The sequence below is a fragment of the Archocentrus centrarchus genome, chromosome 8 (genome assembly GCF_007364275.1).
Source record: "Archocentrus centrarchus isolate MPI-CPG fArcCen1 chromosome 8, fArcCen1, whole genome shotgun sequence".
Taxonomy (NCBI): Eukaryota; Metazoa; Chordata; class Actinopteri; order Cichliformes; family Cichlidae; genus Archocentrus; species Archocentrus centrarchus.
Genome location: NC_044353.1, coordinates 19,460,631 through 19,487,517, shown reverse-complemented (window position 1 = coordinate 19,487,517; position 26,887 = coordinate 19,460,631). Strand labels below are relative to the sequence as shown.

General features: G+C 41.8%; 1 protein-coding gene across 2 annotated transcripts; it reads right to left on the bottom strand.

Moving 5' to 3' along the window:
* Positions 1–1,631: 1,631 nt before the first annotated feature.
* Positions 1,632–26,470, bottom strand: mosmoa (modulator of smoothened a). Of its 2 annotated transcripts, XM_030735696.1 has the most exons (4): positions 25,515–26,470; positions 19,745–19,786; positions 12,684–12,896; positions 1,632–3,295 (listed from the first exon to the last, which is right to left on the bottom strand). In XM_030735696.1, the coding sequence occupies exons 1-4, from the start codon at positions 25,618–25,620 to the stop codon at positions 3,111–3,113; spliced, it is 546 nt and encodes a 181-aa protein (XP_030591556.1). In that variant the 5' UTR covers positions 25,621–26,470; the 3' UTR covers positions 1,632–3,110. The 2 variants fall into 2 exon arrangements, with proteins under 2 accessions (XP_030591556.1, XP_030591557.1); XM_030735697.1 differs by lacking the exon at positions 19,745–19,786.
* Between the last annotated feature and the right edge of the window lie 417 nt (positions 26,471–26,887).

The window sequence follows — 26,887 nt, the reverse complement described above, 5'->3', positions numbered from 1 at the left end:
AAGTGTAAGAAAAGTTGAGCAGGAAACAGAAATACAAAACAAAATCTCTAAGACTTGGCGAGTGAATGACTGTGATTGGTTCAACACACACACACACACACACACACACACACACACACACACTTTCCAGGAGAGGTCTTGGGGTCAGTAGCTTGCACTCTCCCTACATCTGCAGTATGTTCTGTGAAAAAGCTGCAATGATGAGCTGACTGAAGGAGAATTAATCAGCAGCTATTTTGATAATAAATTAGAAATGCTAATCAGTCGCTTGTTCCAGGTTCAGCAGTGACACCTCTTTTCCACCAGCACGGTTGGTGCACCCGGCTGGTGCAGAGCCAGCTTTGCCTTTGGTGCCTTTAAAGAACTGGCCCACATTTTGACAGGTCTGATGGGACAGAATCTGTGGGCTGCATTTGCCAATCATTGGTGAATTTCTTGTGGCAGCCCTGCCCATGCTGCCATGGGCAGGGCTGCCACCGATAAAAGATTTGTGCCGGTGCCAAAAGAGCAGGCACCAGGCTGACACCGGCACAAATCTTTTATCGGTGGAGGCGGTTCTAAATTGGGCACTGGCACATGCGCTGGTGCAGAAGGGATAATTTCTGCCTCTTTATGTCACAAAATTTTTAATCCTAGGTTTATAAACTGGTAGCGTGATAATTTTCATCAATTTACATTTACAGATGAGTACACTGGGTTTGAGGCTGGAAATGGAGGATCAAAGAATACAGAATTTGGTGCCACATTTAAACCAGAAGTTTCTGAACTGTGCGGTTGTGTTGATGGATAAAAGTTAGGTGTATCAGTTGAATCTTAACATTCACTGCTGGTGCAAGCCGCGCTTTGGTGTCATTTCCACCATCGTGCATCTCTCAATTTTTGCCACCACAGCTGGGTTGAAGACACTTTAAAGAAGCAATTTTAGTATAGAATATATTTAGTATAGAAGCTCAGAAATTTACAAATTATTAACCGGTTTGACTTCTATACCAGGGCTGAGTGTCTGACTGGCAACACCTATCGTTCAGGAGAATACTTAAGCGAGTGCTCGCACCCTCAGTGCTGGCATAAACAGTACGGAGCTGTTTACTCGAGAAGCGGCCAGAGCCGCGAACAGAAATAAACCATCATTTAGATTCTTTCTAATTACCAGACCCAGTGGTGCATCATATTCCTATTTAGATCTTCTAAAACTCCCAATTGATTCTATCTGCTAAAGAACATTCTGAGCAGATGTTTGTAATTATTGTATTTTATGTAATTTAAATTTGCAGGAAAAGACAAGAAACAACCTCAGACATCGCCCTGATGGAGGCAAGACAGCTGAGAACTTTTAGCTGTAAACACTGGTAAACAAATAAAGAGTGGTGCTAAATAATCAGGACACTGATAAAATAATTATTACCTGCAACCTAAATATGCTCGTTTGCACACTGCACAGAGTGCGGTGCAGGGCTTTTCTGTCAGAGGAATGTTTTGGCTCCTCTAAAAAAAAAAAGTCTATTTTACCAAATCGTTTCATTAAGTGAGGGTTTAATTTTAATGTTAAGCATTTAAACTCACTGAAGACCCACTGCAGGCCAGGAGAAACCCTGCAAGTGTAAATGCATTTTTGCATGTATGTGTGTGTGTTGCATTCACAGACGTCACGAGCAGCAAACCGAGGCACAGCCCCTCATGCATGGACCTGACCTGCAGTCCCTTCAATGATGCGAAAAAAAAACAAAACAAAACAAAAAAAAAAAGCTCCTGGCTCACCTACTTCCTGTCCAACATTAAAGGAGAATACCACTAATTTTCAGCATTCACGTTATTTTCACACCACTTCCAGCGTCCATTCCAATATCCATATGCAATACTGTCTCGCTGTACTTAGCAATACATGGGATCAATCCCAACTCCCCTCAAAAAATCCGTGCTGCAGTGAAGTACATCCCTAGAAAATACTTTGAAAAGGCCACTAGGCATGTGGCTGTGCTTAACGCAATTAAGTGTATTACTATAAATACGAGCTGCGTTTATGTTCAGATGATTATTCTCTAAATTCACAGTATTCTAGTTACTGGCTGTGGGTATGTATCAGCATGATGGCTTTAGCTGATGGCTTAGCGGAGCTGTCTACACTCATTAATACTTGATGCTATTAATAACACTATGCAAGGTCTTACAGTAAGTGGCATTCTCCTTAATGGTGCTTGACCTCCTGTTCTGCTGCCCAGGGAGGTCACCCCTTGCTGCTACCTGCTCCTGAGCAGGAGCTGGTTGGAGACAAAGAGGGAGGCACACCTGCAGCTTCCTCTCATCCACAGCAGCCCTATGTGTGGCATGTGTGACAGCTGTGATCGCAGCTGCTCTCCTCTCCCACACACCTGGGGACCGTGCAATGTGACAGGAGAGAATAAACCCTGCTCTAAAGTCAAGCTTTCGCAAACCCCCACGCGCCCAATTCCCTTTAAGGGTTCAGCTCAGTGAACCTTAGTGACACTTTAACAACTTCAGTGAAAAAGGTGGTGGGGGAGGAAGAAGGAGGAGGAAAAAAACCAAAAACAAACAAATTGTACAACAACAGAAAAACACAAAACTGAAAATAGCTAAGAGAAGCCAAAAACAGCAACAGGAGCGGTCATGACGGCGCAGATGAGTGCTGAGAGCGGCGGGGTGTGGCGGGTGGCCGGAAATCAAGTCAAGGAGTGACTGTAGTGGTCCTCAAGAAATGCGCCAGCATTGTGGCCGCGGTTGCCATGACAGCAGCACATTAAGCACCCTTTCCAACAGAACGACAACAGAGAGACGCCTTCTTGTGTTTTTTTTTTTATCTCTCTCTCTCTCTTTTAAATCAGCAGTGGCAGGGTGCTGCGACAGCATCGGCTGCCCTCACACTCCTCCACCCATTTGTGTCCATGTCCCCTTTTAGTGTTTTGTTCATTTATTCATCGGGTACTCCACGGTGCTGCGGTCCCTCGACACATAAGCAGAAACTTCCCCGTTTCAGGCTTCTGGCCAGAGTTTGTTTTTGATTTTCAGTCATTTTTGCATGTGTGTTTGTTTTTAAATCCCATGAAATTTTCAGGGCCTCTCGTGTCAGTCCAGAGGCGAGCGTGATGGAGTCCTCAGCCTGGGAGGCAGACTTTGCCTGCAAACAGCAGTCCCACTATGGTGAAGAAGATGGAGAGGACAAACAGCACGTACGAGGAGCCAACCACTGTGTTGTTGGGAAGCTTGTACGGTTGGCCTCCCACCTCATTGATATAGAAGCCTATTGGGAAGATGAGCGCCGCCATGCAGAACAGGATCACTGGAAGCAAGAAGTGAGAGAGATAAAAAACAATATAAGTTACTTAAAAGATGATTCAGCTGAATCTGTAGTTTTTTTTTTAAGTACATTGAAATCCTGTGTGTAAAATGAGCTCTACAGACAGATTGGGTTAATAAAAAAAAGCAAAGGCAGAATTGATAAATGACACTAAAGGAGCGTCAGCTTTTCGTTTTAGTCTTTGTTCTCCACACTAGATTCAGAAAATTAAGACTAACCTCATCAATTTAAGCAGAAAGCATAGCCTCAAACTGACTTCAATTTTAGCAAGTTCATTAGTGAGATACAACAGCGCCTTTCAAATGGCTCTGAAGGAACAATTACACCAAACAGACCCTTGGCATGCAGCCGACTCTGCTTCGCACTCACGCAAAAATGAGAGGGAGCGGCAGTCAATTATGTAACGTTAATGTGCGTCAGAGATTATACATTAGTCTGACAAATATACAGTAGCATCAGTCTAAGCTCATCCAAACCAAATTTCATCCCATGCAGCAATGAGACCTTTCTAATTTTAGTTACATCTTTTTCAGAAGAGGAGAAAAATATGGCAGCTGCACACACCACTGAGAACACATCGTAGACTTCGACATTCAGTTTACGATCAGCAACTGACCGCAGAAAAATTAGAAAATTTAAAAACACTCACACAGACGTGTTCATGAAAGCTGCTGCTGGACCTTTCTACAGACAGCAGATTCAAGCATGCACTGAAAACACTTAAAATTACATGCAGCACACAGTACATTACTACAAAATAATGCAGTGCTACACAGTTTATGTGAGACTTAACCAAGATAGTGAAAAAGCACTGAGAGGGGATTCTGAGCTCTACATTTTCCTGTCACATTTTACTACACTGCCCAAAATTAAAAAAGAAAAACTCACTAAGGGAACACTCATAACATAACACAGTTAAACTTCACAGATCTGTCCAGTTAGGAAGCATACACCATTATGAATCCATTTCACCTGCTTTACTGCAAATCAAAGTGACAACAGGTACATTGGAGAGGCAACAACAAGACAACCCCCCGTAAAGGGGATGGTTTTGCAGGCGGTGGCCACAGACACTTGCTCTCTCCTTATCCCTCCTGACTGATCTTTACTCTAGCTTTGCTTTTTGTTACTGTCCTTGTCAATCCTGGCTGAATGAGACGGTGCCTGCAGCCCAGGCAAATAGCCACCTGTGATTTACTCAAAGGGGGGGGGGGGGTCAGCAGCACTTGGTGCTTTGCAGGTGTTAAATTCAGACCCTGATTCAAAGCCTTGTTGTAAGCCAGACAAGATTAAGAGAAATTTTTAGTTTGAGAAATCACTTAACCCCCCCCCCCCCCCCCCCCCACACACACACACACACACACACGCGCACACACATTTTAATTAAATCTGCAGGGTCATAATATTACTAAACAGCCTTTGGGGTTGGCTGTACACAAAGTAACCATGTCCACATCTTCTGCACCTTTGTTTCAAATATCCCAGACGTTTTCCTTTTCGCAGTTACCGTTCGCCATTCTGCTCTTTATATATTTAAATACTACTCCTTACAGCACCTGAAGGCAGCATTCTTCCACAGTTAAATGTTTTAGCAAATCTCTAATAAGCAACCCTCTGGTAACAGGCTTGATTTAAGCTTTGAAGTTTGTAAAGCTTGTGTGTGAATTATTTGTTGGTAAATCATTAAGTTCTTCCCCTGAGCTCAAAATGAATTGACAGCATTTCCCAGACTGGCAGAATGTAGCATTAGTTTCACCAAATGCTCCTCCAAGAAGCACAAAACAAGCTCTTTATGGCACCCTCAGGCTGATTAACACAGTATATTTCTCTACAAGCTTAAAGGTGCAGATCAGTAATCACATTTTAAGCTTTCTAAACAAGGACACTGCAGCTCTGTTTATATGCTGCAAGTCAAGCCGAATCCAGAAAAAGGATTTACCAAATATACAAATGTTAGAAGTTGTGGCAGACATGTGTACCGATGTTGTAGTTTCCTCAGACTGCCACTAGATGTTACATCAGAGGTGTGATTCCCTGATTAAACCTACAGTCTGGCACAAAAAAAACAAAAACAAAAAAACAAAACATGTGCATTTGAGTAGAAAAGATTTGGTCTTGAGATTTTATGTGAGAGAAGCAAAAGCAACACTGATGGAAACACCACCAATCACCCAGCACTGACCATCAGACATATGTCTTTACCAATTTATTTAGTTTGCAGATTTCAGCAAAACTGCTGGACCCATGTGAAATTTACAGCTGAGAAAGGGGAGATTTTTGAGGCTGGATATATGACAGTTTTTTATGCTACAGTACCAGTCAAACATCTGGACACTGGGTGAGTGTATCCAAACTTTTGACTGGTACTGTTCTTGGCAGGTACGTTGCTGCAGCTACAGTCATGTGGAGAAGAAAGTGCATTTTCAATTCTATGGTTCTTACATATCATGGCATAAAAATAATTTTAAAATTTTTTACCAGGTTCTAAAATTATTTAAATACAAACAGATGAAGAATAACATCATATATTACATTGTAACAATTATTTATCAAAAGCAAAGCTATAAATCCAGAAGCAGTGTGTGAAAAACTGAGTGCACCCTATGATTTAGTAGCACATAGAGCCACTGTTTGCATCAATAACTTAAAGTCATACAGAAAACTGTGACTTCAGTCTCTTACATCATTGTAGAGGCATTCTGGCTCCTTGTCTTTACTACATTGCTTCAGTTCATTGAAGTTTGCAGGCATTTGTTTATACAGCCACCACAGCATTTCAGTCGGGTTGAGGTCTGGACTTTGGGCCATTGCAACAGTTTGATTCTTTTCTTTTTCACCCGTTCTGTTGTAGATATGCTGCTTTGCCTGGGATCATTGTCCTGTTGCATGACCTGTGTTGCCTTGTTCTCTTTAGAGGAAAATGGATTTCTTTTAGGAGCCCAGTTGAACTGTCATGAACTTTAACATTTACCATGGTCACTGAGGCCTGTAGAATCTGAGACGGAGGTGGCTTTTTGCAGTTTCTCTGACCACTGATTATACCAATGGACCATGAGACTGACAACAGATTAGATCTGCCTCGCTGTAGTTTCATGTCGCACCTTCCACATAGAACTGAAACTTGCAAGACAGATGTCTGCGCACACAAATGCATGCCCGGACATCTGTGCACTTTGTAGTGCGTGTGAGGATACTTCAGACTGTTGGACTGATTTTTAAATCAGAGTTTAATGTGACTCTGCATTTGCAGAGGTGCTCATTTATCTTGTCTCCTTAGTTTTTTCCCCATCAGACATTCTCATCAGTGACAAACTCAGCACTGCTGGGAAAAGGACAGTGAGACAGGAGGGGGAAAAAAAGGGATGACAGATAAGTAAAAAAAAAATTACAGCTAGTAAATGTCATGACTTAATAACTTTGTAGGTGATCAGCTGATAACCAGCCACATATATTCACTAATTAAGGTCAGCTAAATTAATCAGTGCTGGATGCCAACATACAAGTTTCTCCATGCTGGAAGGGAGAAATACACCCCCGGCCTTTGTTTCTTTCACTCGTGTACTTTACTTTTGTTCCTGTTTGGGCGACACATTGCATCTTATAGAGAGTGGGTAGCACTACCATAATGGCAGGCTCCTCTGCCGCCTGGCAGTGACATCTTTGGTCACAGGAGACTGAAGCACAGCCTGACCTTGGGGTGAATTTGCTGGGATGTCCACTCACAAGAAGATTCCACTTATGAATAATCTTTGTCACCGAATGATGGACTTCAAATTGTTTGGAAATGGGCTTATAACCCTCCCCACATTAATGTGCAGCAACAGTTGTTTCTTTAAGATCATGATGTCTTGCTTATATCTTTCCTCTTTGGCATTGTGTTAATACACACCTGAATGCTCCAGATCTGCAAACTGCTGAAACTTCTGCTTTTATAGGTGAGCTCACATTTGCTGATTAATTAATCAAGTACATTTGAACAGCAGCGTCTGGCTGCTACTTACCCTCTTAAATCTTATGAAAGCAGTAAGAGCGTACTTAGTTTTTCCACACAGTGCTTCAGTATTTTGGGTTAGTTTTTGCTAAATGATGACAGTGTAAAATGTTATATGCTTTATTTTATCTAAGGTTGCATTTTAATTGGAGACCTGCTATAGATCAGATACGTAAAATCTTAGAAACAAAAGTGGGTGCATATCAGAGAACTCTGTGGGTTTAAGATGTTGCGGTGTGTCTTCTGAGTACATAATGTAGAGGTCCGGGCTCCTGAGTTACCATGGGACATGTTTTTCTGTGTTAACCTGGTTTCCTTGTGCGAATGCAATTGCACTGATTGGTGAGCTCTGAAAATCAGCATCAAGCCCAGTGGGATCAATTAATTCGACGCATTGACCACATGCTGAGAATCGCTACATCTGTAACAGGCACCGCTCTCAAACAGTGAGCATGCTGTGATGTTCTGCTCAACACATAGTGGGTGCGTTAGCAGCTGCGGAGCACAGAGGAGATCAGGAATGATGCCATCATTTAGTTTTATCAAACTGTCCAGGAAGGAGGTAAATGATTGAACAAAGCTGTCGCCGAAGAGAACGGCTCTCTTTTCTTTCGCTTCTTTTGAAAATGTTCTAACTGAAGTTTGAGGTCCAGTTGAGTCCACTTACGTAACTCTCAATAATGTTAAGCACCAAAATCAAACTGTGACTTTTGAATCCCAATCAATGGCTGTGCAGAATTTGTGAAATAGCTTCAAGTAATTAAAAATAACTCTAATGCATCAAAAAGCTTTTCACTCTTTTTTTTTTCCCTTTAGACCAACACTTCTTTCTGTACTGCCTGTAGCAGCATCACTGCAAATGGAAACTGCATTAGATGTCCTTTCCTACATCAATTCTGAGTGACTTCCGTGTCGTTGAGCAGAAGTTGGGTGTTGGTACTTTAACGCCTAGATTCTGAAAAGCCCCGCTGACTTATTGAGGTTACGTCAGAGTGAAATGTTGTGAAAGCACAAAAAGCCATTTTTAGATTACACAGACATTATAGGAGAGAGACGCAGCGCTCAAAGCACCCTCAATAGAAATCAATACTAGACGGCGAAGATGGTGGTTGACCCTGAAGAGCCAATAAGAAGGCCGAACTGTAAACTAAGAGCCAGTGCTGTTCTTACACTTATGTATGAATACAAGTTAGGTTCAACTGTGTGGCGGCATGAGTATCAACTTAGGTGTGGTTCAGCTAGTCAGAGATGAAGGCATCAATACCTGCAATTCATGGATTAAAATTTTTACTGGGGTGTGCAACATGTATAAAATAATCTACACAGTGACACCAACTATAATCTGCTAAAATAAAAACAGAACCCGTTTATAGGTATTCCAGCAATTTAAAATCCATAAAGTTTAAAGTGCTTTATATGCTTTAGTATGGCAAATATATATAAATCCAATTAGTGAGTCTTGTCTAGCTGCTTGCCACTTTACCCCAAAAATATAATAAAACTAGAGATATTTATGGGTTGGCAACCAAACTGTAACTATGCCTGCATTTAATCTGAACAAGATTAACTGAGTGTGACATTCAAGGAGCTATTTTACTAACTAATAAACTGGTTTTACAGTGTTATGCTCCTCTTAGCCGTTTTCCCATCAGAGATAAAAATTCCTGCCTTGTCTGACGGAAGTTTTATTCATAAACATAATGGTTTGCTCGTCTCCCGTCTGTTAGCGAGCATAAACGATCCCAGTAGAGTAAACTTGCATTACAACTCACGGCAGACACGAGCTAAGATTCATGCCTGCTCATTAATCTGGCCATGTGTTTATTTGTGAGGCAAGCTAAAAGGCAGGTGGAGCATTATACCATTATAACTCAGCATTATACCTGAAAACTTCTGCATTTCATGATTCTCTTGTGCTTTTCACCTGGAAGGAGTTGTTTTTGTGCTCAAACCCTTGTTCAATTTATGCATATGTCCATTTTCTTTTCTATTGGATGTTTATTTTGGATTTTTTTTTTTTTTTTTGGTACCATATTCATGTTTGTCTCTACTAAAAGGTCCAGGCTGTTGGGTAAACCCATGCAGGTTATGCCGCACCTATTTGGCCATCAGGTTATTCCTCTGTTTTATTCTCTTTCCTGCCCTGTATCCATTTGATTAGATTAGATTCAACTCATTGTCATTGTGCGCACAAGGCACACAACGAAACGATCGTTCCAGATCACTCATCCAGAGACGAACATCTGCGGTCATGCAGCCAGAGACCGGCGCTACTATCTTGCCCAAGGACACAGCGCAGGGACAGGAACTCGAACCTGCAACCTTCCGGCTGCAAGCCTACCCACTGTGCCACTGCCACAAACCTGCCACCGCTCTGCTATTGTAACATATCAATATGATTTCTATTCAACAGGGTTTAAGGAGTCATGCTGTTGTTATCTGGACATAATGATCAAAGCCTCTAGATGCACCGACAGCGTTTCCCCTGCATTTGGGGAGAAGTGTCACAGTTTTGAAGTCACAGTTTTCTGTGCTGCAGCACTTTCAATAAAGCAAGACGATCTCATATAGATTTGATTTGCACCAGCGACCACTAACAGCAACTATGAGAGATGCACTTGCTTGTTAGTGTTTAACTAAAGAGACTGATGCTCCTCATTAACTGTTCCATCAGAAATGTGACAGATGAAAAATAACAAGATGTAGCAAAGATAAGTCAGAGGTTACTTAGAAACCGGCAGCATCATTTTTTCCAACCAACGAGCAGAAAACTCTAAGATGTCATGCACAGCATGTGTTTGTAGGGGTCTTAAAGGATCATTTAGTAGCTCTTTTTATGAAATGCTTCACAAAAAAAAAAAGTTTCTTCACCTAATAACAAATGAAAGCTTAAGTACACTGCTAAAATGACAATGACAAATACTGCCTGTGCTATACATGTACAAGCTCAAACTAGTTTTTCAGGTAATTGTTCTTCCTTCAGGAATCAGATTCTAGTAACTTATTGTGCTCTATAGTTTTAACCTTGGTCACACATGTCCACATCAGAAATGGTTCAGTGCTCCACCAGGGGGCATGCCACCAGCGTGAGAGCCACTAGTTTATGTTGTTGGCTCTGACTCTCCTTCTTAGTGCTAATATCTATATTCAGGCCTTCAATCAGTATAACCTATTGTACACTAGTAGTTGTAACAGATTAGGTTTTAATCAGCTAACCACAACACAATTCAGCTCTGACGTTACAACTCAGAATTCACTCAGAACTCAAACCTGAACAAGAGAAATGTGCAAATACCCAGAGATTCACCATAAACAGCAGTTTAATCCCCTTTTAGGATGAACTGAACACTTCCTCAAACTCAAATATATCTCTGAAACATGGCATTAGTGCCTTGCCTTTTTTAGGCTATAGCTTAGCTTTTAAAACCAAATTTGGTGGATCTCAGTTCCTTCTCTTGCAAAAAACACAATAAAAAAGGGATCAATAGGCAGTTTAATAAAAGGTAGTGTACATTAAAACCAGTTTGGAGTTAAATTTAGAAGCGTCTGTTCAGAGTGGTTAAAAAAAAGGGGGCATTTGGAGCTGTAAGACAATACCTAGACAATAAGGAGAAGCTGTTTTGTTTTCTAACTTCATTAAATTACCAAATGGTTTACAGTTACTGTTAACATATCTCCACAATGACATTTTCTATAACTCTACATCCACTCCACCCCCACAGATGACCTTCATACTTTGGGGGAAAACGCTGCTGGTGTGCACACAAGAGACACAGAGGCGAGCCTGTGCCAGTTATACAAAGCTGTCCATTCAAGTCCTGATGGCCTGGAGCCAGTAACACTACACACTGCCCACCTCCTCTCAGCCTTCATCACCTGTTTTGCCCTGAATGAACCACCCCTACCTTCTTGCTACCAGCTTCACTTTATTCCTCTCTTTCCACTGGAAACCAGCCTCTCGCTTTATCTCTAAAAAAACATGATTATTCACTCAGCTCACCGTCTTTACCATCACACCACCGTTTTCTCACCTAACCTTTCCCCCACCCCTCTCAACCACATGAGAAGTGTTTGACATCACAGCTAAAATTCACCAACATCAGGCACTTTTTTTTTTTTGCCATTTCATCCCCACTCAAGAGTTACAAGAGCATCCCAGGTAGACCATCAGTCTCTAAAGTGCCAACTAATGGGGGTCTTAAAATAGAGAAAGTGATGTTTTTCTATCACTTCTCCCTCTGTTGCCACAGGCATATCTTCATCTCTCAAACAGAGCACATGTCTTTTCCTCCTCCAACCTTTTTTCCTCATTTATTTCCTCACAGATAATCGTTTTCATGCTTTAAAAGCTGAACTAAAAATACACCTCTTGTCTAATATGGCCAGCAGAAGCTTCACAGGAGTGGGGGGGGGGAGGAAACAACTCCTCACAGTTGCCATGGCAACCCTTTTACTTTCCTTTTAGTTGAAACGTTAAACAATGACTCGACTGCTTTCAATTTAGCACGTAACACGGTTTTGTGATTAGCGGACAGCCAGTTTGTGGAGGGAGGGAATCGGGAATCTGAAAAGTGGTTGAGAAAAAAAAAAAAAAAGGAATCCATTCGGCCGGGCAAATGAAAGAAATGTGTGTGTTTGCTTTTTTACAATTTAACAATTATTACAGGGCATTGTGATGTCCCATACGACAGCTGCATTTGTATGAGAGTGCTCAGGTTTGTCTTTGACCAATCAAACGCCACCCTCCTACACAGCCTTACAAAACCAGCCCAGCCACAGTTAGTACATGAGATGGAAGTTACTGAGCAGTGGAAGCATACCTTTAAAAAATCATGTCTACGGGAGACCCAAAAAAAAAAAAACACACACACACACACACACACACACACACTAGAGAAATGCTATGGCACATAAGCCACCCACTCAGGTACCAGACAAACTGCATTACTCAAATCAGCTTCAGGGAGAAAGAGAAATAGTCAAGAATGCAAAAAAAAAAAAAAAAAAAAAAAAAAAAAAAAAATCTCATAAATTTGCAAATGCAACAAAACACACACACATACACACAGGTCCTTATATCACTCTCAGAAACACAAACTCAATGTTATCCTGTGCATACCTTCGGGTGTTTTTGCTGTCACACACATTATCGCACATGTAAATGAGGAAGTGAAAAACTGGGCTAAAACCAATTTTTCCACATCCATCCAACCTAACCTCTTCCCATTTTTATTATTCCCTGCCTTGCATAGACTGTGCGCATGAATACACTAATGTGGTGAAGGTGAATTTCTAGAGGTTATGTCTTGTCAGATGGAGGGAAAATGTACTGAGTGGGGAAAAAAAAAAAAAAAAAATATTGTGTTCTTGGTCACTTACTACCAGTGAAGGCAATCCAACGGGCGTATTTGGTGGCTTCTCGACGCCAGTGTGATGCCACCAGCAGTCCGCAGGTGACTGTGAGGGAGATGATGCCCATGATGATGAAGAAAAGAGTGGTGACCCACTCTGGGGGCAGCCTTGGCGGGATGCAAGTCCGGTCTCGTCCATGGATGGTCTGACATTGCCGGACTAGACCGACTGTGAGGGCACCTGCAGAGAGATGACGAAGGTCGATGAGACAGCCATTTAAATTCATCTGGTTTTAATTCACTGTTCATACAGTGCACCAAAAAATGGACTATTTGGAGTTATTAGCTGATCTGTATCAGGACTCTCTGCTTTTTAACAAATCTCAATCTAATCACTCGCACAGCAGGGCTGCTGAGAGAGGAGGGAGCCAGAGAGAGACACCAGAGAGTTCATTTCCCACTTCAAGCATGAGGAGGATGTAATGTGTAAATAAACCAACAGGAAAGCAACAAATCACAGCTGCTGTCATTCACATACAGCAATAACAGCCTACTTTTAATTCATGGACATATACCTGATCTGAAACCCTGAGCTTACAGACACTCTCACAGTGCTGCTAGAAGCCCCAATAAGAAGAAGGACCTAAACTCCAAGTGCTGAGGAAAAAAAGGGGCAGTAAAGACAGTAAACAGTAAAGCAGTGACAAATACACTATGTGCCTCCATCAGTGACAAGGACTGCTGAGAAAATTTGTGACGCAGGTCAACTGATGACGCAGTGAAAGAACAGGTGAAGGAAAAAAGGAAGGAAAAAAAAGATCCTTAAAATGTGACTGAGTCAGCCATGGAAATGAATCAAGGAGTTACTTTCTTCACACTGGTGAGCCCAATTATCTCAGTGGCTAAAATTTCTGTCTTTTTTTGCATTTTCACACTCAAGCAGAGAGGGTGAAGACTAAATCAATCCAGCCAATTAATGAATGTATCCCACACGGGTTTGACGCTAATCGCAGACACGCTGCAAGAAACTGCAATAATATCAGACAAAGTTTCAGCTGCTTTAAAAGACTCAATATCACACATTCACCTAAGAAGCGAAAGATCCTCGGTTCTATCCTGGGAGGAGAGATGAACTCCCTTTGGGGTTGTGTCAGGAAGGGCATCCGGTGTAAAAAGTCTGCCAAATCAAACATGTGGCGCTACCCACTGTGGCAACCCCTTGTGAATAAGGTTTAATTTTTTGTTTCTGAAATACCCATACCAAGTCAAAACCACCCATTCTTTAAGTATGCCCTCTCCATCTTTCATCCTCTGCATATTATTAGACCGTAGAGACTTTGAGCAGTGCACATCTGCTATCAGAAACATGACAGTGCCTAATGTTTCACAGTACCTATCCATCTTTGATCAAGCGTGGGAGACAAATGGATTTGCTCCTCAGGCTGAGTCATTAGCAAACCTCTGCCAGAGTGTGAAGGCCAGTACTCAGAGTGGGATCATGCTCCAGCGGTACAGCCACTTTGGAGACACCATTCAATTAAAGCACATCCTCAAGGGGATTTTCTACCTGAGTAAGCAGAACAGCGTCACACTGCTCAGGTCTTTGCTGATCACAGGTCCAGGGCAGACTACAGACGACAGACTGCAGGGCTAAGTAGTGCCCATTTGAAAAAATAGTGGGGGGGGGGGGGGGGGGGGGGGGGGGGGGGGGGGTCGGGGTGGGGTTTCATCAGAGTACAGTGCACACTGGCAATAATGTGATGAGCTGTCATGCAATTTCTTGCTTCACAACTTTCCATGTGTCAGTAGCAGGACAGGGATGTGTTTAGACAGCTGAGCGCTCATCAAAAAAAAGGGTTTTGCCTGCATACAAAAACAAAAAAAAAAAAGACACCTGGCACCTCGCAGAGAGGTTTTAGCCCTGCCCAAAGGGGAAAAATCAGAGGTTTTATTTACTCAAGCATAAAATACATATTTGTTTATTAAATGGCCAGAAATAACAGGAATTCTGCTAAATAAGGTAGCCCAGAGTTATTGCCTCAGCTATATGTGAACCAAATCATGCTTTTATTTGTAGTCAACCCCCAAAGGCCAATTATGAGCCAGGAAAAAGTACTTAAAGAAAAATATTTGTTCTTCCCTGTAAGTGCCGTTTGACTGCCAACATCTTTACAAATAACAGACAACACTGAGATTTCTTTACATTTAAGTCACCCAAACAGCTCTGGGAGGGTTTTAGGTAGAGTTGGGTTTTGGAAAAGAGCACCATTTTGATGAAAATAAGCCCCCCCAAGATTAGCAGGCATTGAGAGCACTGAGATTTAACTTTTTACAACATGAACAAAATAATTCCATAGTTTACCTTATTGCTTTAAGTGATTTCTATAAATCACACACAGACTCAAACTTCAATGGATGCATCAAGGGCAATTTGATGTTGAGGATCTTGCCAAAGAAGACTGGCGTGTCGACTGGAGGAGCCAGAGATCAAACAGCCGACCTGATTAGGAGACGACACACTCTACCTCCCGAGCCCCGTCTCTATCTCATCTCACAAGAGCACTGAATAAATGCAGTGCTCATTCATGTTATGGCTACGGTAAGCCAAGGAAGTAATAAGCACCGTTAGCTTCATCTTTACTACAATAAGTACACATGCTTCAGTATGCATGCGCAACTGCAACAAATTGAATGACTGTTTCGCAGTTCAGTTGTTGATTGGCCTGTGGCATCTCTGCAAATTAAGAGTTCTTCCACAGATTTCTATTCAAGTATTTGTGCAATCTCCTCCGATCTCCAGTGAGCATGAACTTCAGAGCACCACTATAGGCCAAATCTCAAGAGAAATGTAAACATCCTTTGTCTATGTAAAACTGCTAAAGCAAATTGTTAACTGAGGCTCTGATGGTGAAAGGTATGCTCAGAATAATACTACAAAAAAATCTCTCTGCTCTTTTAGGACATAATCTGAGAAAAGAAAAATAAAGCTGTGGTAAACACTGGCCACAAAATAACCCCATTCAGTGAAAAGGCAAGGCTGTGTGGGCAACATCATAAAAGTCGAACAGTGGCTTGGTAGGTGGGCGGGCGCGAGCGTGAGACAAGTATGCAAGCTGGAATTTTAGAAAGTCAAGTGTGGTACTTTGTCCGTCTGGCATCCAAATCTAGACATTTTTTAACCTTAACTCAAATTAAATATAAGATGCTAAAGTGCTTGAATCCAAACAGCCTGTGTGAGAGAAGTGCTCTTGTTGACCCTGGGGGCGTAGTAAGGTCTGCAAGCTGTCCAGAGGAAATCCTGTCCCCTTTCTAACACCCAGTGAAAGCATAGTTTTTAACGGCAACGACCAAACACAGCCCAACCCATACAAACAATGCCAGTGGCTCAAAAGAAACGCCTTTGGAGTCTTTAAAAGTTACATTACGAAACTCACAGCTCTACATCTGCTGGTATAAAATCTCTCTTTTTTTTTTAACACCATCCACACAGGAACACCACTGATGGAACATATGCTTTACTCCAGCAAAGCAAAAAGGATGCTTTCTCCCTTCAGTTTTACCCTGTAGTCTGCCTTATTGCTTTGGCAATTTAGTTCTCACTGTGCAGAACACTTATGTAATAACAGCAAAAAGAAAAAGCAGAGGTCATGGCTTATGACAAAACTGGCACCTGAATGGCTCACAGCTTACTCAACAGTCTATTCCTAAAGTCAGAGCAATATTGTAGAGTAACCTTGAACAAATTAAAGAACAGAAGGTGAGCGAGGATTGGTGCTGGGAACAGCAGAGCATTAGGCCAACGTTTGATAGCACAACTTAATGGCACCAGTTTACTACCATTTCCCCTGGATCCTCTGGCCTCCTGCTGTTTCACAAGCTTTCTGTGGAATTCCTGCCCTACAGCAGGCGGGCACGCTATCGTACACGGACACAGGTAAACAATTGACAACAAGCAGGCACACAAACTGTTCCAGTTAAAACTTTTAACACTACTCATGCAACAACAATGTGGTGCACAGCTTTTTTGTTTTTTTTAAAACTACCATAGGATGTTCTACCTCAAATTTTGTCTAAACTAACCAACAAGAACCCACTGCAAATTTTAAGTGAATAAACTGATGCTGCACCAAGAAAAATATGGATCACAGTAAACTGTGACTAATGCAAAGTTCGTCTAATAAAGTCTAAGAGCTGGAAACAAGTATAACAGGTCACCTCTCAAAGTGCAGGGATGACTTTTGTTGCTTTCAGAGCCAGCACACTTTCTGATCTTTGTTCAATAAAAAGCTAACGTGATGCTGGATCTAGGCTTAATATACTAGAAAACCACAGAGGAAAGTCTAATTCATACTTTCTACATACTCAAGCATTGCATGGGTCTACGTGCCCTCGATTGTGAAGCTGACTGTGTGCACTCCAAGCATCCCAAGTACATGCAGCGGGATATGTCTTGTGGTTGATCAACTAGTTCCTTTTGTGCTTGTCAAAAAGTTCTGCAGCCAAGTATTTAACTAGTTGTGATACATTTCTTCAAACATCCTATAGCTAGAAAGTGTAAAGTCACAGCCGTGCAAATGAAACTTACACAGAAGGCCACTGTGGTTTTCTTTGTTTGATGTTAGAGGCAATGTGACACACCAACTCAATTTTGATCAGCCAATATACAATATACCAGGCAGTGGTGGAAACCACTAATCAAACCTAAGGCTTTTCTCAGCCAAAGCAATATTTCCCATGACTTAGCAACTCTGCGCTCATCAAAAGCATGCTCAACATGCTCAAGGTTCTGGTTAGAGTGGCCTTCCAGTTTACAGCAATTCTCATGTGCAAAACAAGAACTTCCGTCTCCAGATCGAGTCCCAGGCGGTGGAGTAGGACTTTAGATTGACAACAGTGATTAGTCAGCATGCCAATGGGGAAATAATAGTTTTACAGTGCAAGACTGGTTAGCAGAGGCTGAACTTTCAAAATAAGAGCAAGGAGAATAGTCCACTACTAAAACTGACATGACAAAAAAGCAATTAAAAAAAATGCTAAAACGAGGCATCAAATGCACTTTTGTAAGCATTAACATACCCGGGGGTCTACCTAAGCAAAGTCTATGTGTGGGAAACACTGCAATCTCAAGATGAGAACAGGTCAGAGTTAGGTTTTAGCAACTTGAAGGTGCTGTAGGAAGGTAAAGTCACATTACAGTTCCTTTAAATCAGTGCCAAAAAGTCACAGTTCTGCTGGGGGTAATAAATAACACTGAGCAGAGACATCACAGTCAAAGAATGAAGCCTCAGCAGCTGTAGTTTTGGTTGATGCCACATAGCGAGTGCATGTGTGTTTCTATCCGCTGACTAAGCACATCACCACAAGAGAGCCCTGTGGGCTCAAGTCAGAGCCCACCGGAACCAGAAGATGATTACACCCAGGCAGGAAACATAGGCGTGAATTCATGATTCACACTACACGCTTCAATTAAAAGTGAATACAAGACGGAGCAAACAAGCTGTAATGTGAACACACTTTGCCCTGCTAGAAACAGGAGCAACTAAAACGCAAACAATTCTCACACGGTTTCACAGAAAATAATGGGCCAATTCTCCATTTGATGCCCTGCTCACATTTACGCTCCCCTCACGCCCTGTTACCCCACACTCAGCTCTGTCCTCACTATGATCAAAACACTCCTCTCACCATGTCTCGGTCCAAATGAGAGGAAATGAGCGCCGTGTCTGCTCATCTTCAGCATGATGATGCTGTCATTAATAAAGCACAGGGAGAGCTGATGTTTGTAAGCTATGCAGGGATGAGTCAAACAGGCCTCTGAACTTTGGTGGGCGTCAAATAGGCAAGCCAATGCAGTCAACAGCTGCTTCTTCTGCTGCTGCAGGCTTTTCCAGTGCCCGCTTACATGTAGGGGCAGTGTATGGCCCAAATGAACATGCAAAACAAATGGCAAGAGAGATATGAACACTAACCTGTATGAAAACATATGACCCCAAAGCGTAAACAAACAGAATAGCACTTCTCAAAATTTAAACTGATGCTTGTAGCTGCAAAAAAAGATAAGTTGGACAAAACATTTCTACAGTCAGCTTCTCACTCACAGGGACTAAATGAAGATTTGTATTCGAGAGAGATTCTCAATTGCTTTAAGCTTAAATGTGTACTGATGTCAACCAATAGTAAAAATCTTGTGTATCCTAACAGGACAAACATTACCATCCAGATCAAGTTCAAAACTAAAAAAAAAAAACAAACAGCTAATGTCTCAGGTTTACAAAAAGGACGCCATCAGCCCCCCCAAAAGTGATTGTTAGTGTGTGTGTTTGTGCAGAAATCCACGTTACACACAAGCCATTTTGGATTTAAAGCAGATGAATTAACAAGAAGAAGAAGAAGGGCCCCAATCACACAGGCCCAGAGACTGATCAGCGACTTCCTGGCAATCAGTTCTCTAAAAAACTGAGGCCTAAAAGATCTGATCAAATAAAGATTACTCCTCATTCTGCTTTTAAATAAGAAGACAGGTGGGAAGAGAGAAAAGTGACTTTGTGGATGCAGCTAACATTCAGTACCAGGTCATATGCCTATTACTGATATCCTGCCCTGTCATTGGTAGTCATTGCAATCACTCACTTCTCATCTATTCTGTTCTATTCACTGACTTTCTCTGGTCTGTGGTCACCATATTACTGTGAATCGCTTCCTGTGTGAACGTAGTTAAAGGCTATGAATTGATCAGGGCGCACATCCTCACAGTTTGGATCCAGTTCTCATGTGATTTATGTTTGCCGTTGCGTTTCAGCACAAATCGACGTGATTGCCATCACCAAAAGAGACTTACGTAAGGTTTTGTGAAACAAGAAACCTGATGCAACAAGAACTCCAACTGCCGCTTCATAGACATATTTTTTTAATTAATTATCAAATTGTCAAGGAAGCAGGCTGTTAAATTATAAGAACAAGTAGCCATTTAAATCCTTGTTTGCAAAAATGCATCCCCTACAGTTACATGCCCCAAAACTACATCTTTTATGCCTGAAAGTGGTGAACATTGTCACATCTCCCACCTCTGCAATTGTGTTTATGTCCTACCATTTTCAGGTACGTGCAGGTCAAATCTTCTGGCACTGCAGCCTGTAACCAAATAATAACAGGAGGGACTGGTTTCAGTTGCTCTGTATCAATGACACTGCGTGCCCTTGTGCTTTGAAAAAGGATACCTAAAATAAAACTATTTAATAGTGTCCTATTTCATCTATTTTAGGTATTGTCAGAACTACAGGAGCAGTTCTAGACCCACTGTACTGTAATTTTTGCCAAATGTTGCTTTAGCCTTTCAGTGTTACATAATCATTTGTGGTTTTACAACATATTTTTTCATGATGTTTGTGCAACTTGCTGAAATCAGTCCACTTAAAGCCATAATCAGCTACTGTAAACATGGTCAGTTCAGGTTTTAGAGCACAATCAAAACCCAGAGAAGCATATTAGAGCTGATGCAGTAGAAAATAAACTGGTCTGTTTATTATTACATAAGTGATACTCAATATCAGGCAGTTAGACATAATATAAACATCTTGTGCTTAAATGGAAAATTCCTGTAGTGGGGAGATTATTTACAATAAGTGATGAGAAGATGATAAAATCAAGATGATAAAAATGTGAAACGCCTGTCTCAGGAACCTACTTGAAGAAATAAGTTATTACTATCACCTTGTGAGCACATAAACAGGAATCTTATTTCAGCTCATTCAGTAGCTCACTGCATGCAATAAAGCACTTTCAAAGTAATCTTGTGATAGAGCTTTGTTGGAACGTAAGTGTTGGTAAGAGCACTTGTACAAAATTGATTTTGCAAAGAGGCTGCCTTTAAGATTTGATGCTGAAATTAAAGTTAATAATGACGTGTGCATGTCATCAACGGCCTTTGTGTACAGCGTCCTGAACCACAGAGGTATTTTGCATTTTTCTAAGTGAGAATGCATACACTCTTTCAGAGGTTACTCAGGCTCAAGAGAATGACATCCACTGTGGGGACGAGTGTCTGCAGGGGGGCAGTCGTTGGCGGAGCTGTCGAGAGTCACAGTTTGTGTCTGACAGTGCTATAACAATGGCTTTGTCTTGATGCTCGTTGCAGGAAATTAGCCTCAGCGGTTACGGCCTGAGAATATCACACTGAAGTGAGGACAAAGTCGTGGATCCACTCTTTGTCTGCGATGCTGAGGGAGAATAGTGGTCACTCTTTTACTGGGCGTTTTTACAGGGATTTGTCTTTAGAGGAACCAAATCCAACTGCAATTAGTGCAGGCAACAGAAAGAACAGGCACTCAGTGCCAAATGATTTTCTGCACAAATCTTAACTAGCTTATTCATCATGAGTTCACAAGACAGGAGGCGGTGAAACCTCCATATGTCTTGAGAAAGGTCAACGCGTCTGTTTCTCAGTGCTCCAAGTACAAATACACCCATGTGCAAAGATGGTGAGCTGAGGTCCTATAAGGCAAACACTGATAAGACAACAACAAAGCCAAGGACAAGAGATCAGCTGGCTGGAATGTGAGAAGTCATCAGGGACTCTCACTCCTTAATACCTTCAAATAACTATGGTAGGTAGACTATGGTATGAGGTAGACCAATTAATGGGAACAGCTCACAATAAATGCATAAACTCTAGAGCTGCTTAAAATGTGTTTTTTAAGCATACATAATGAATGAAAGGTTATGGCTCTTAAGTTAAAAATGGTGATCCCTAGTTTGTGTGTGAAGATAAACTAGATAGGACATCACTTAGAGAGGTTACAATGCAACTTTTTTTCTTCAGTATTGTCATGCACTGAAGTTTTATATGTGCACATGTTTAAAAAAAAATCGACAGTTTGCAAGAAGAGGATGTGAGTGCGTTGTGACTATAGTAGAGGCAGGGAAAGGGTGGTTTGAACATATTTTATCTTTAAGAGGGGGACGGCCTGCAGAAGAAGTTTGAGAACCACTGGGCTAAAGATTTGTTTCTATGGTGACAAGCATGCTCAGTTTTCCCAGATACACTGAAAGTGCATTTTCATAGTTGGCATACTGAAAGAGTTGGAATAATGCACTTTGATACAGTGATATGCAGTTAACTATAACACTATTATGGTAAGAAATAACTGTTGTTCTAAAGCTAAACATCAGGATTTACATGATTGCTGCAAATGTATATTGGTTCCATTGGTAAATCCTCTCTCTCATACTCCTCACTCCCAACAGATCATAGTAGATGGCTGCACCTCGCTGAGGCCTCTTCCTATTGAAAGGAGTTCTTCCTCCCCACTGTTGCCAAGTGCTTGCTCACAGGGGATCACCTAATTGCTGGAGTCCCCCTTAAATTATAAAGTGCCTAAAACTACTTTTGTGTAGTGTGACGAAGTAATATGGCAAGAAAACAAAATGCCAGACCAAAACCTGTTTCCTACGCAGAGCAAGGCTTCCCCTGGCGCAGTGTGTTCACTCATTAACAGCTTTAGGTGTGTTGTTTAGGCAGCTAATGCTAGCGCACAGTATGGGCACTCTCAATGCGCAAGCGCAGCAGCCTATACTAAAGCATAAAGTAGTGAACGCGTGGAGCCGAGGGTTTTGATTGTTGTTTTTTTTTAACCCCAGTCACTTGCATACTTGATAACGTCAGCTTGCACGTCATTAACACGGCAATTACGATATAATCATAGAGGATGTATATCGCACACCCCTACCTCTAAGTAGGGTGGATACAGATCTTGGTACTTTTTAGGGAATTGACAGAATTACAGGAGTACTACAGAGCACCAATTCACACTAAAAGAACTGGTGCCAAATAGTGGTACAAGACCACATCTGGTTAGAGGAAGAAAGACAGCAAGACTTCCTGGAATGTGTTGAAGAACAACAAACACATGGCAATGGAAACACATCTAAGGAAAGACCTGGTCAAACACAAAAAGATAGGTAAAAGCTCAAGAGTGTACTGTATTTGATAGCCTGAAAGACAAATTCACAGAAGGACCTCAGCTTACTTTAGCATGACTGCCATCAATGTACATGATGAAGGCTGCTCTAACAATTATCCAGAACAGCTGGAGAACTGGCTCACGTACTGCTACTGTTAGCCCACCACAGGTGAGGAAGAACAAGGACTACCTGCTGCACTCGGATGCCGATCAGTGGCACTCACTGGAGAGGCAACTGATCATAATGCTCCATTACTGGTCATGAAGTACTTGGCAATTAAAATATCTGCAGAAGAGCACATTATTAAAAGTAAAGGTAAACACAGACCTCTTAGCTGAACCTATTTAGAACCCACAACACAGCCTATGCAAGCAGCTGACCCCATTGCCAGCATTAAAACCTATGTGGGCCATACTGACGTGACATGAAGTTACATTTCTTGGGAGGTGCACAACAGATAGCAGTGCAGGGTTTCACAAAGGTTTGCAGTTACAACATACTGCCTTTGAAAATAATCAAATTAAATTCTAATGGCAATTTTTTTAGCTTTGGCTGTGCTGGTGTTCTGTTTTGCAATAATTTTCTCATTTTGCCTTTCAGTAGCTCTTTTTCCTTTATTCTTCTCCCCCCTCCCTAGAATTTGTCCAGGCTGTGGCATGTTTAGTCTGTTTACATTAAAGACTAAGGAAATTGCAGGCAGCACAGTGGTGTGGTGGTTAGCACTGCTGCCTCACAGCAAAAAGGTCCTGGGTTCAAATTCAGTCTGGGGCTTTTCTGTGTGGTGGGTTCTCTTTGGCTACTCTGGCTTCCTCCCAAAGACATGCATGGAGTTAGGTTAATTGGTGATTCTAAACTGAATGTGAGCATGAATGCCCTGTAACAGGGTGTGTATCGGGCCTCTCGCCCTATGACAGCTGGGACAGGCTCCAGCGCTCTCGCAACCCTGATTTGGATAAACAGAAGAAAATGGTTGGAAATTGTTGCAATTATAAGTCACGTTTATAATAAATGCACAGTTTTTCCAATACCTATAAATAATCATGTTAAATAATTGCAATCCCAACATTGGCCAAAATAATTGGGATAATGATTTTGCCATAATCAAGTAGCCCTAATAAACAGAACTGTTCGTGTGCCTGTCCCTCCTCCACTGGAGCACAAATACACTCACAAAACCCTGCTAGCATCACAAATAGAATTCAAATCTGTGGGAAACTACTGAAAATACATTACATAATGTTGACTAACACTCATTATAAACCTACGTCAGTATTCTATTATGCATTTCAAATGCTTCATATATTACCAAAATGACGAGGTGTGAAAGAGATAAACAGGAGCAGTTTATCACCCACATGCCACATAAAACCATCCAAGACCAAGCATATCTCAATCATCAAAGAGAAATGTAATACCTGTGAAGGGAAGTGAAAAGAGTGACAGCAACGTGGAAGCTGATCACTGTAAAACATCCACCCTAATAACAACTCCCACGCTCACCACAATTCTGCGGTTCAAATATAGCAGTGGCTCAACTTTGAGTACATGCAGGTATAGAGCTGAAGATCTCAGCACGCAGTCACCGTGAACGCTTCTTTCTTGTGGCTTGTGCTAAGTTTAGATTAACTGAGACAAAGTGTCCGGAACTAAATTGCACTGGAGGCCAATTAAAGCAGCACAATCAAAATGAAGTCACTGCAGACAATGTCCTCATTTCATGTGCATCCTATTATGACTTTTTTTTTTTTTTTTTTTAGCAGATTAGTTACTCCACTGAGCAAATGCAGTCTGCATGTGTACTGGTGGATAATGAACCCTACCTGACCCAGATACTAAGCTGTCATCCTGCAGAGGGAACAAAGAGTAGCGGCTGTCTGTCAATACCCTGAACAGCACGCGCTTCCACACGAAATCAGTCGGGACACCACAAATAAACACCTGCTGTAGTTCCTTACATGGTGACTCTTAAATTGATCACATGGAGGTCGCTTCAAATGTCAAGTCAACCGCATTAACACAAGATTACTTTTAGTGCTGCAGCGAGACCCTGAATCAATTAAAAGGCTGTATTTGGCGCTTGTTTTCAAATGTCTGAAAATAATGAGTGATTTGAGCAATAGCATCCTCTGATTACTTACTTTTCCTAAAAATATCCAGTTTAAAATTGTGCACAACCAACAAAGACATCACTCACTTGTTTTAGAAGGTGGACCAAGCAATTATTTGTCTTTTGTTACTTGATGAATTACTTTAAAACCAACTCAAATCATTTCATTTATTTCTTTAATCTCCGGCTCCAAATTCTCAAATATGAGGATGTGTTTTTGTTAATTTCATGCAACAGTAGAGTGATTACCTTTTGTGCTTTGATTTGTTTTTTTATGTTTGAGAATAAGAATGCAAATATTGTGAAATTATGGGTTATAAAAGAACTAAATGGTGTAGACACCATTTTTGCTATGCGTTGTTCCTATGTAATAAAACGAAATATTCATTATAAAAATTACTAAATTGTCTTCCAAGGCATAAATTTAAGTCACTATGTAAACATCATCTTACTTGTCAATAAGGCAGTTATTGATGTATACAGGAGCAATCCTAGGAATCATGATAGACACTATACAGACTGAAATATTAATTGAAAATAAGAGGTTCAAAGTGTTGATGTGAAACCGGTGTTGATTCATGCCTTTAGCGGTCAGCTTTACAAACAATGCTGCTGCTGTGGCAGACAAAAGATGCTGCTGCAGATGAACACACACGCGCGCACACACACACACACACAATGGGACATTTCTCTCTTGAGAAGATCATCTCATGGCACACACTGCTGCAACGTAAAGACAAAGCGCGCACACACACGCACACAACGGTAATTTAAATGGCCTGCTTAGTTTACCTGCTGATTCACCGGTGTTGATCCAGTCCGGGTTTGCAATGCTGGCTATTGCAAAGATATCTGCTGCCAGAAACAGGCACCCTGAAATTATCGTTAATTTATCCATGTCGCCAGCCAAGGAAGCGGTGTATGACGTGGGAAAATGTCCAAATGTGACCCCGGAGGTGTTGAGAGACACAGGGTGGCTGTTATCAGTCTAACCTCGCCCCCTTCAACAGGAGCCTGCAGTTGTGGTTCTGCTGTGCATTTTGCAGCAACATTAGCTCCTTCGCGTCAACCAAGCGAATGCCTCCAGCTACAAAAGGCTCAAATACGACGCGTAAAAGCATCACATCTCAAGTGCCTGTCGTAGTCCGCTAATGTAAAACGATAATTTAATCAGCACCAAGGCCCCAAACAGCTTGAGTTGTCTTTTGGATCCCTTTTAACAGCTGCACCCGCAGCAGCAGCAGCATCGGGTACAGCTGCGGCTAGCAGGCAGCTAGCTAGCTATTTCCCAGATTCGGGCTCGGTGTGCCGAGCTGCGGCCCAGAGGCTGCTCGACGGCCGAGACCGAGACTGCGCTAGCATTTCAGGAGCACTGTCACACAAACGGAGGTGCCGAAGAACTGAAGCGAGGTCCAGTCACTTTCCAATATCCGCGCTTTCTTTTTTCTTTTTTTGTTTGTTTGTTTTTTGGCTCCGGTTTGTTGTTACCCGTCAGGGAAACGAGAACCCATCACCCTTTCTTGCTGCTGCGAGCCCCTTCTCCTTCTCCGCTGGAATAGCATCTGGTACTTTTAGCCTGCCAGCCTCTCCCCGCCTCCTCTTGTCCTGCTCCGGGCCAGTGTGAGGTGAAGCTCGAGGTTTAAAACTCTGCGTATTTCAATCCAAAAGCGACGCTACGAGTCCCAGCCTAAACGTTATTGTTATGCTTTCTACCCGTATTCCCACCGTTAGCTCAACCTCCCCTTCTGCCTAATGACATCAGGCGGACACCCCCACGCAGCGTCACAAACACACACACACACACACCTCGGTGTCTTCACGTTCAAGAAGGGGGCATTCGCCATCCTCTCGCGATACTGAGTGAAGACTGGGGGTCTTTTTGTGCTAAGATAAACAGAGGGTCAGTGATGTGCACGCCTGCAACTGTGTATGAAATATAACTATGTGCTCAGGCTTTCTTTTCTAAATTATAAATATTTCTTTTATCAAATTAGAGCAGAAATGATTCATCAATTAAAAATGTTTTGATTTTTATATCCGTTTACTGAATGACAATAAGCCACATTAAAGGGTTAACAACAGCTATAATTAAAACACTCAAACAGCGAGTGTGCCATGCTGTGTGCCCTGTGGTGTGTATACACAGCATACAGTTAAATGGTCCC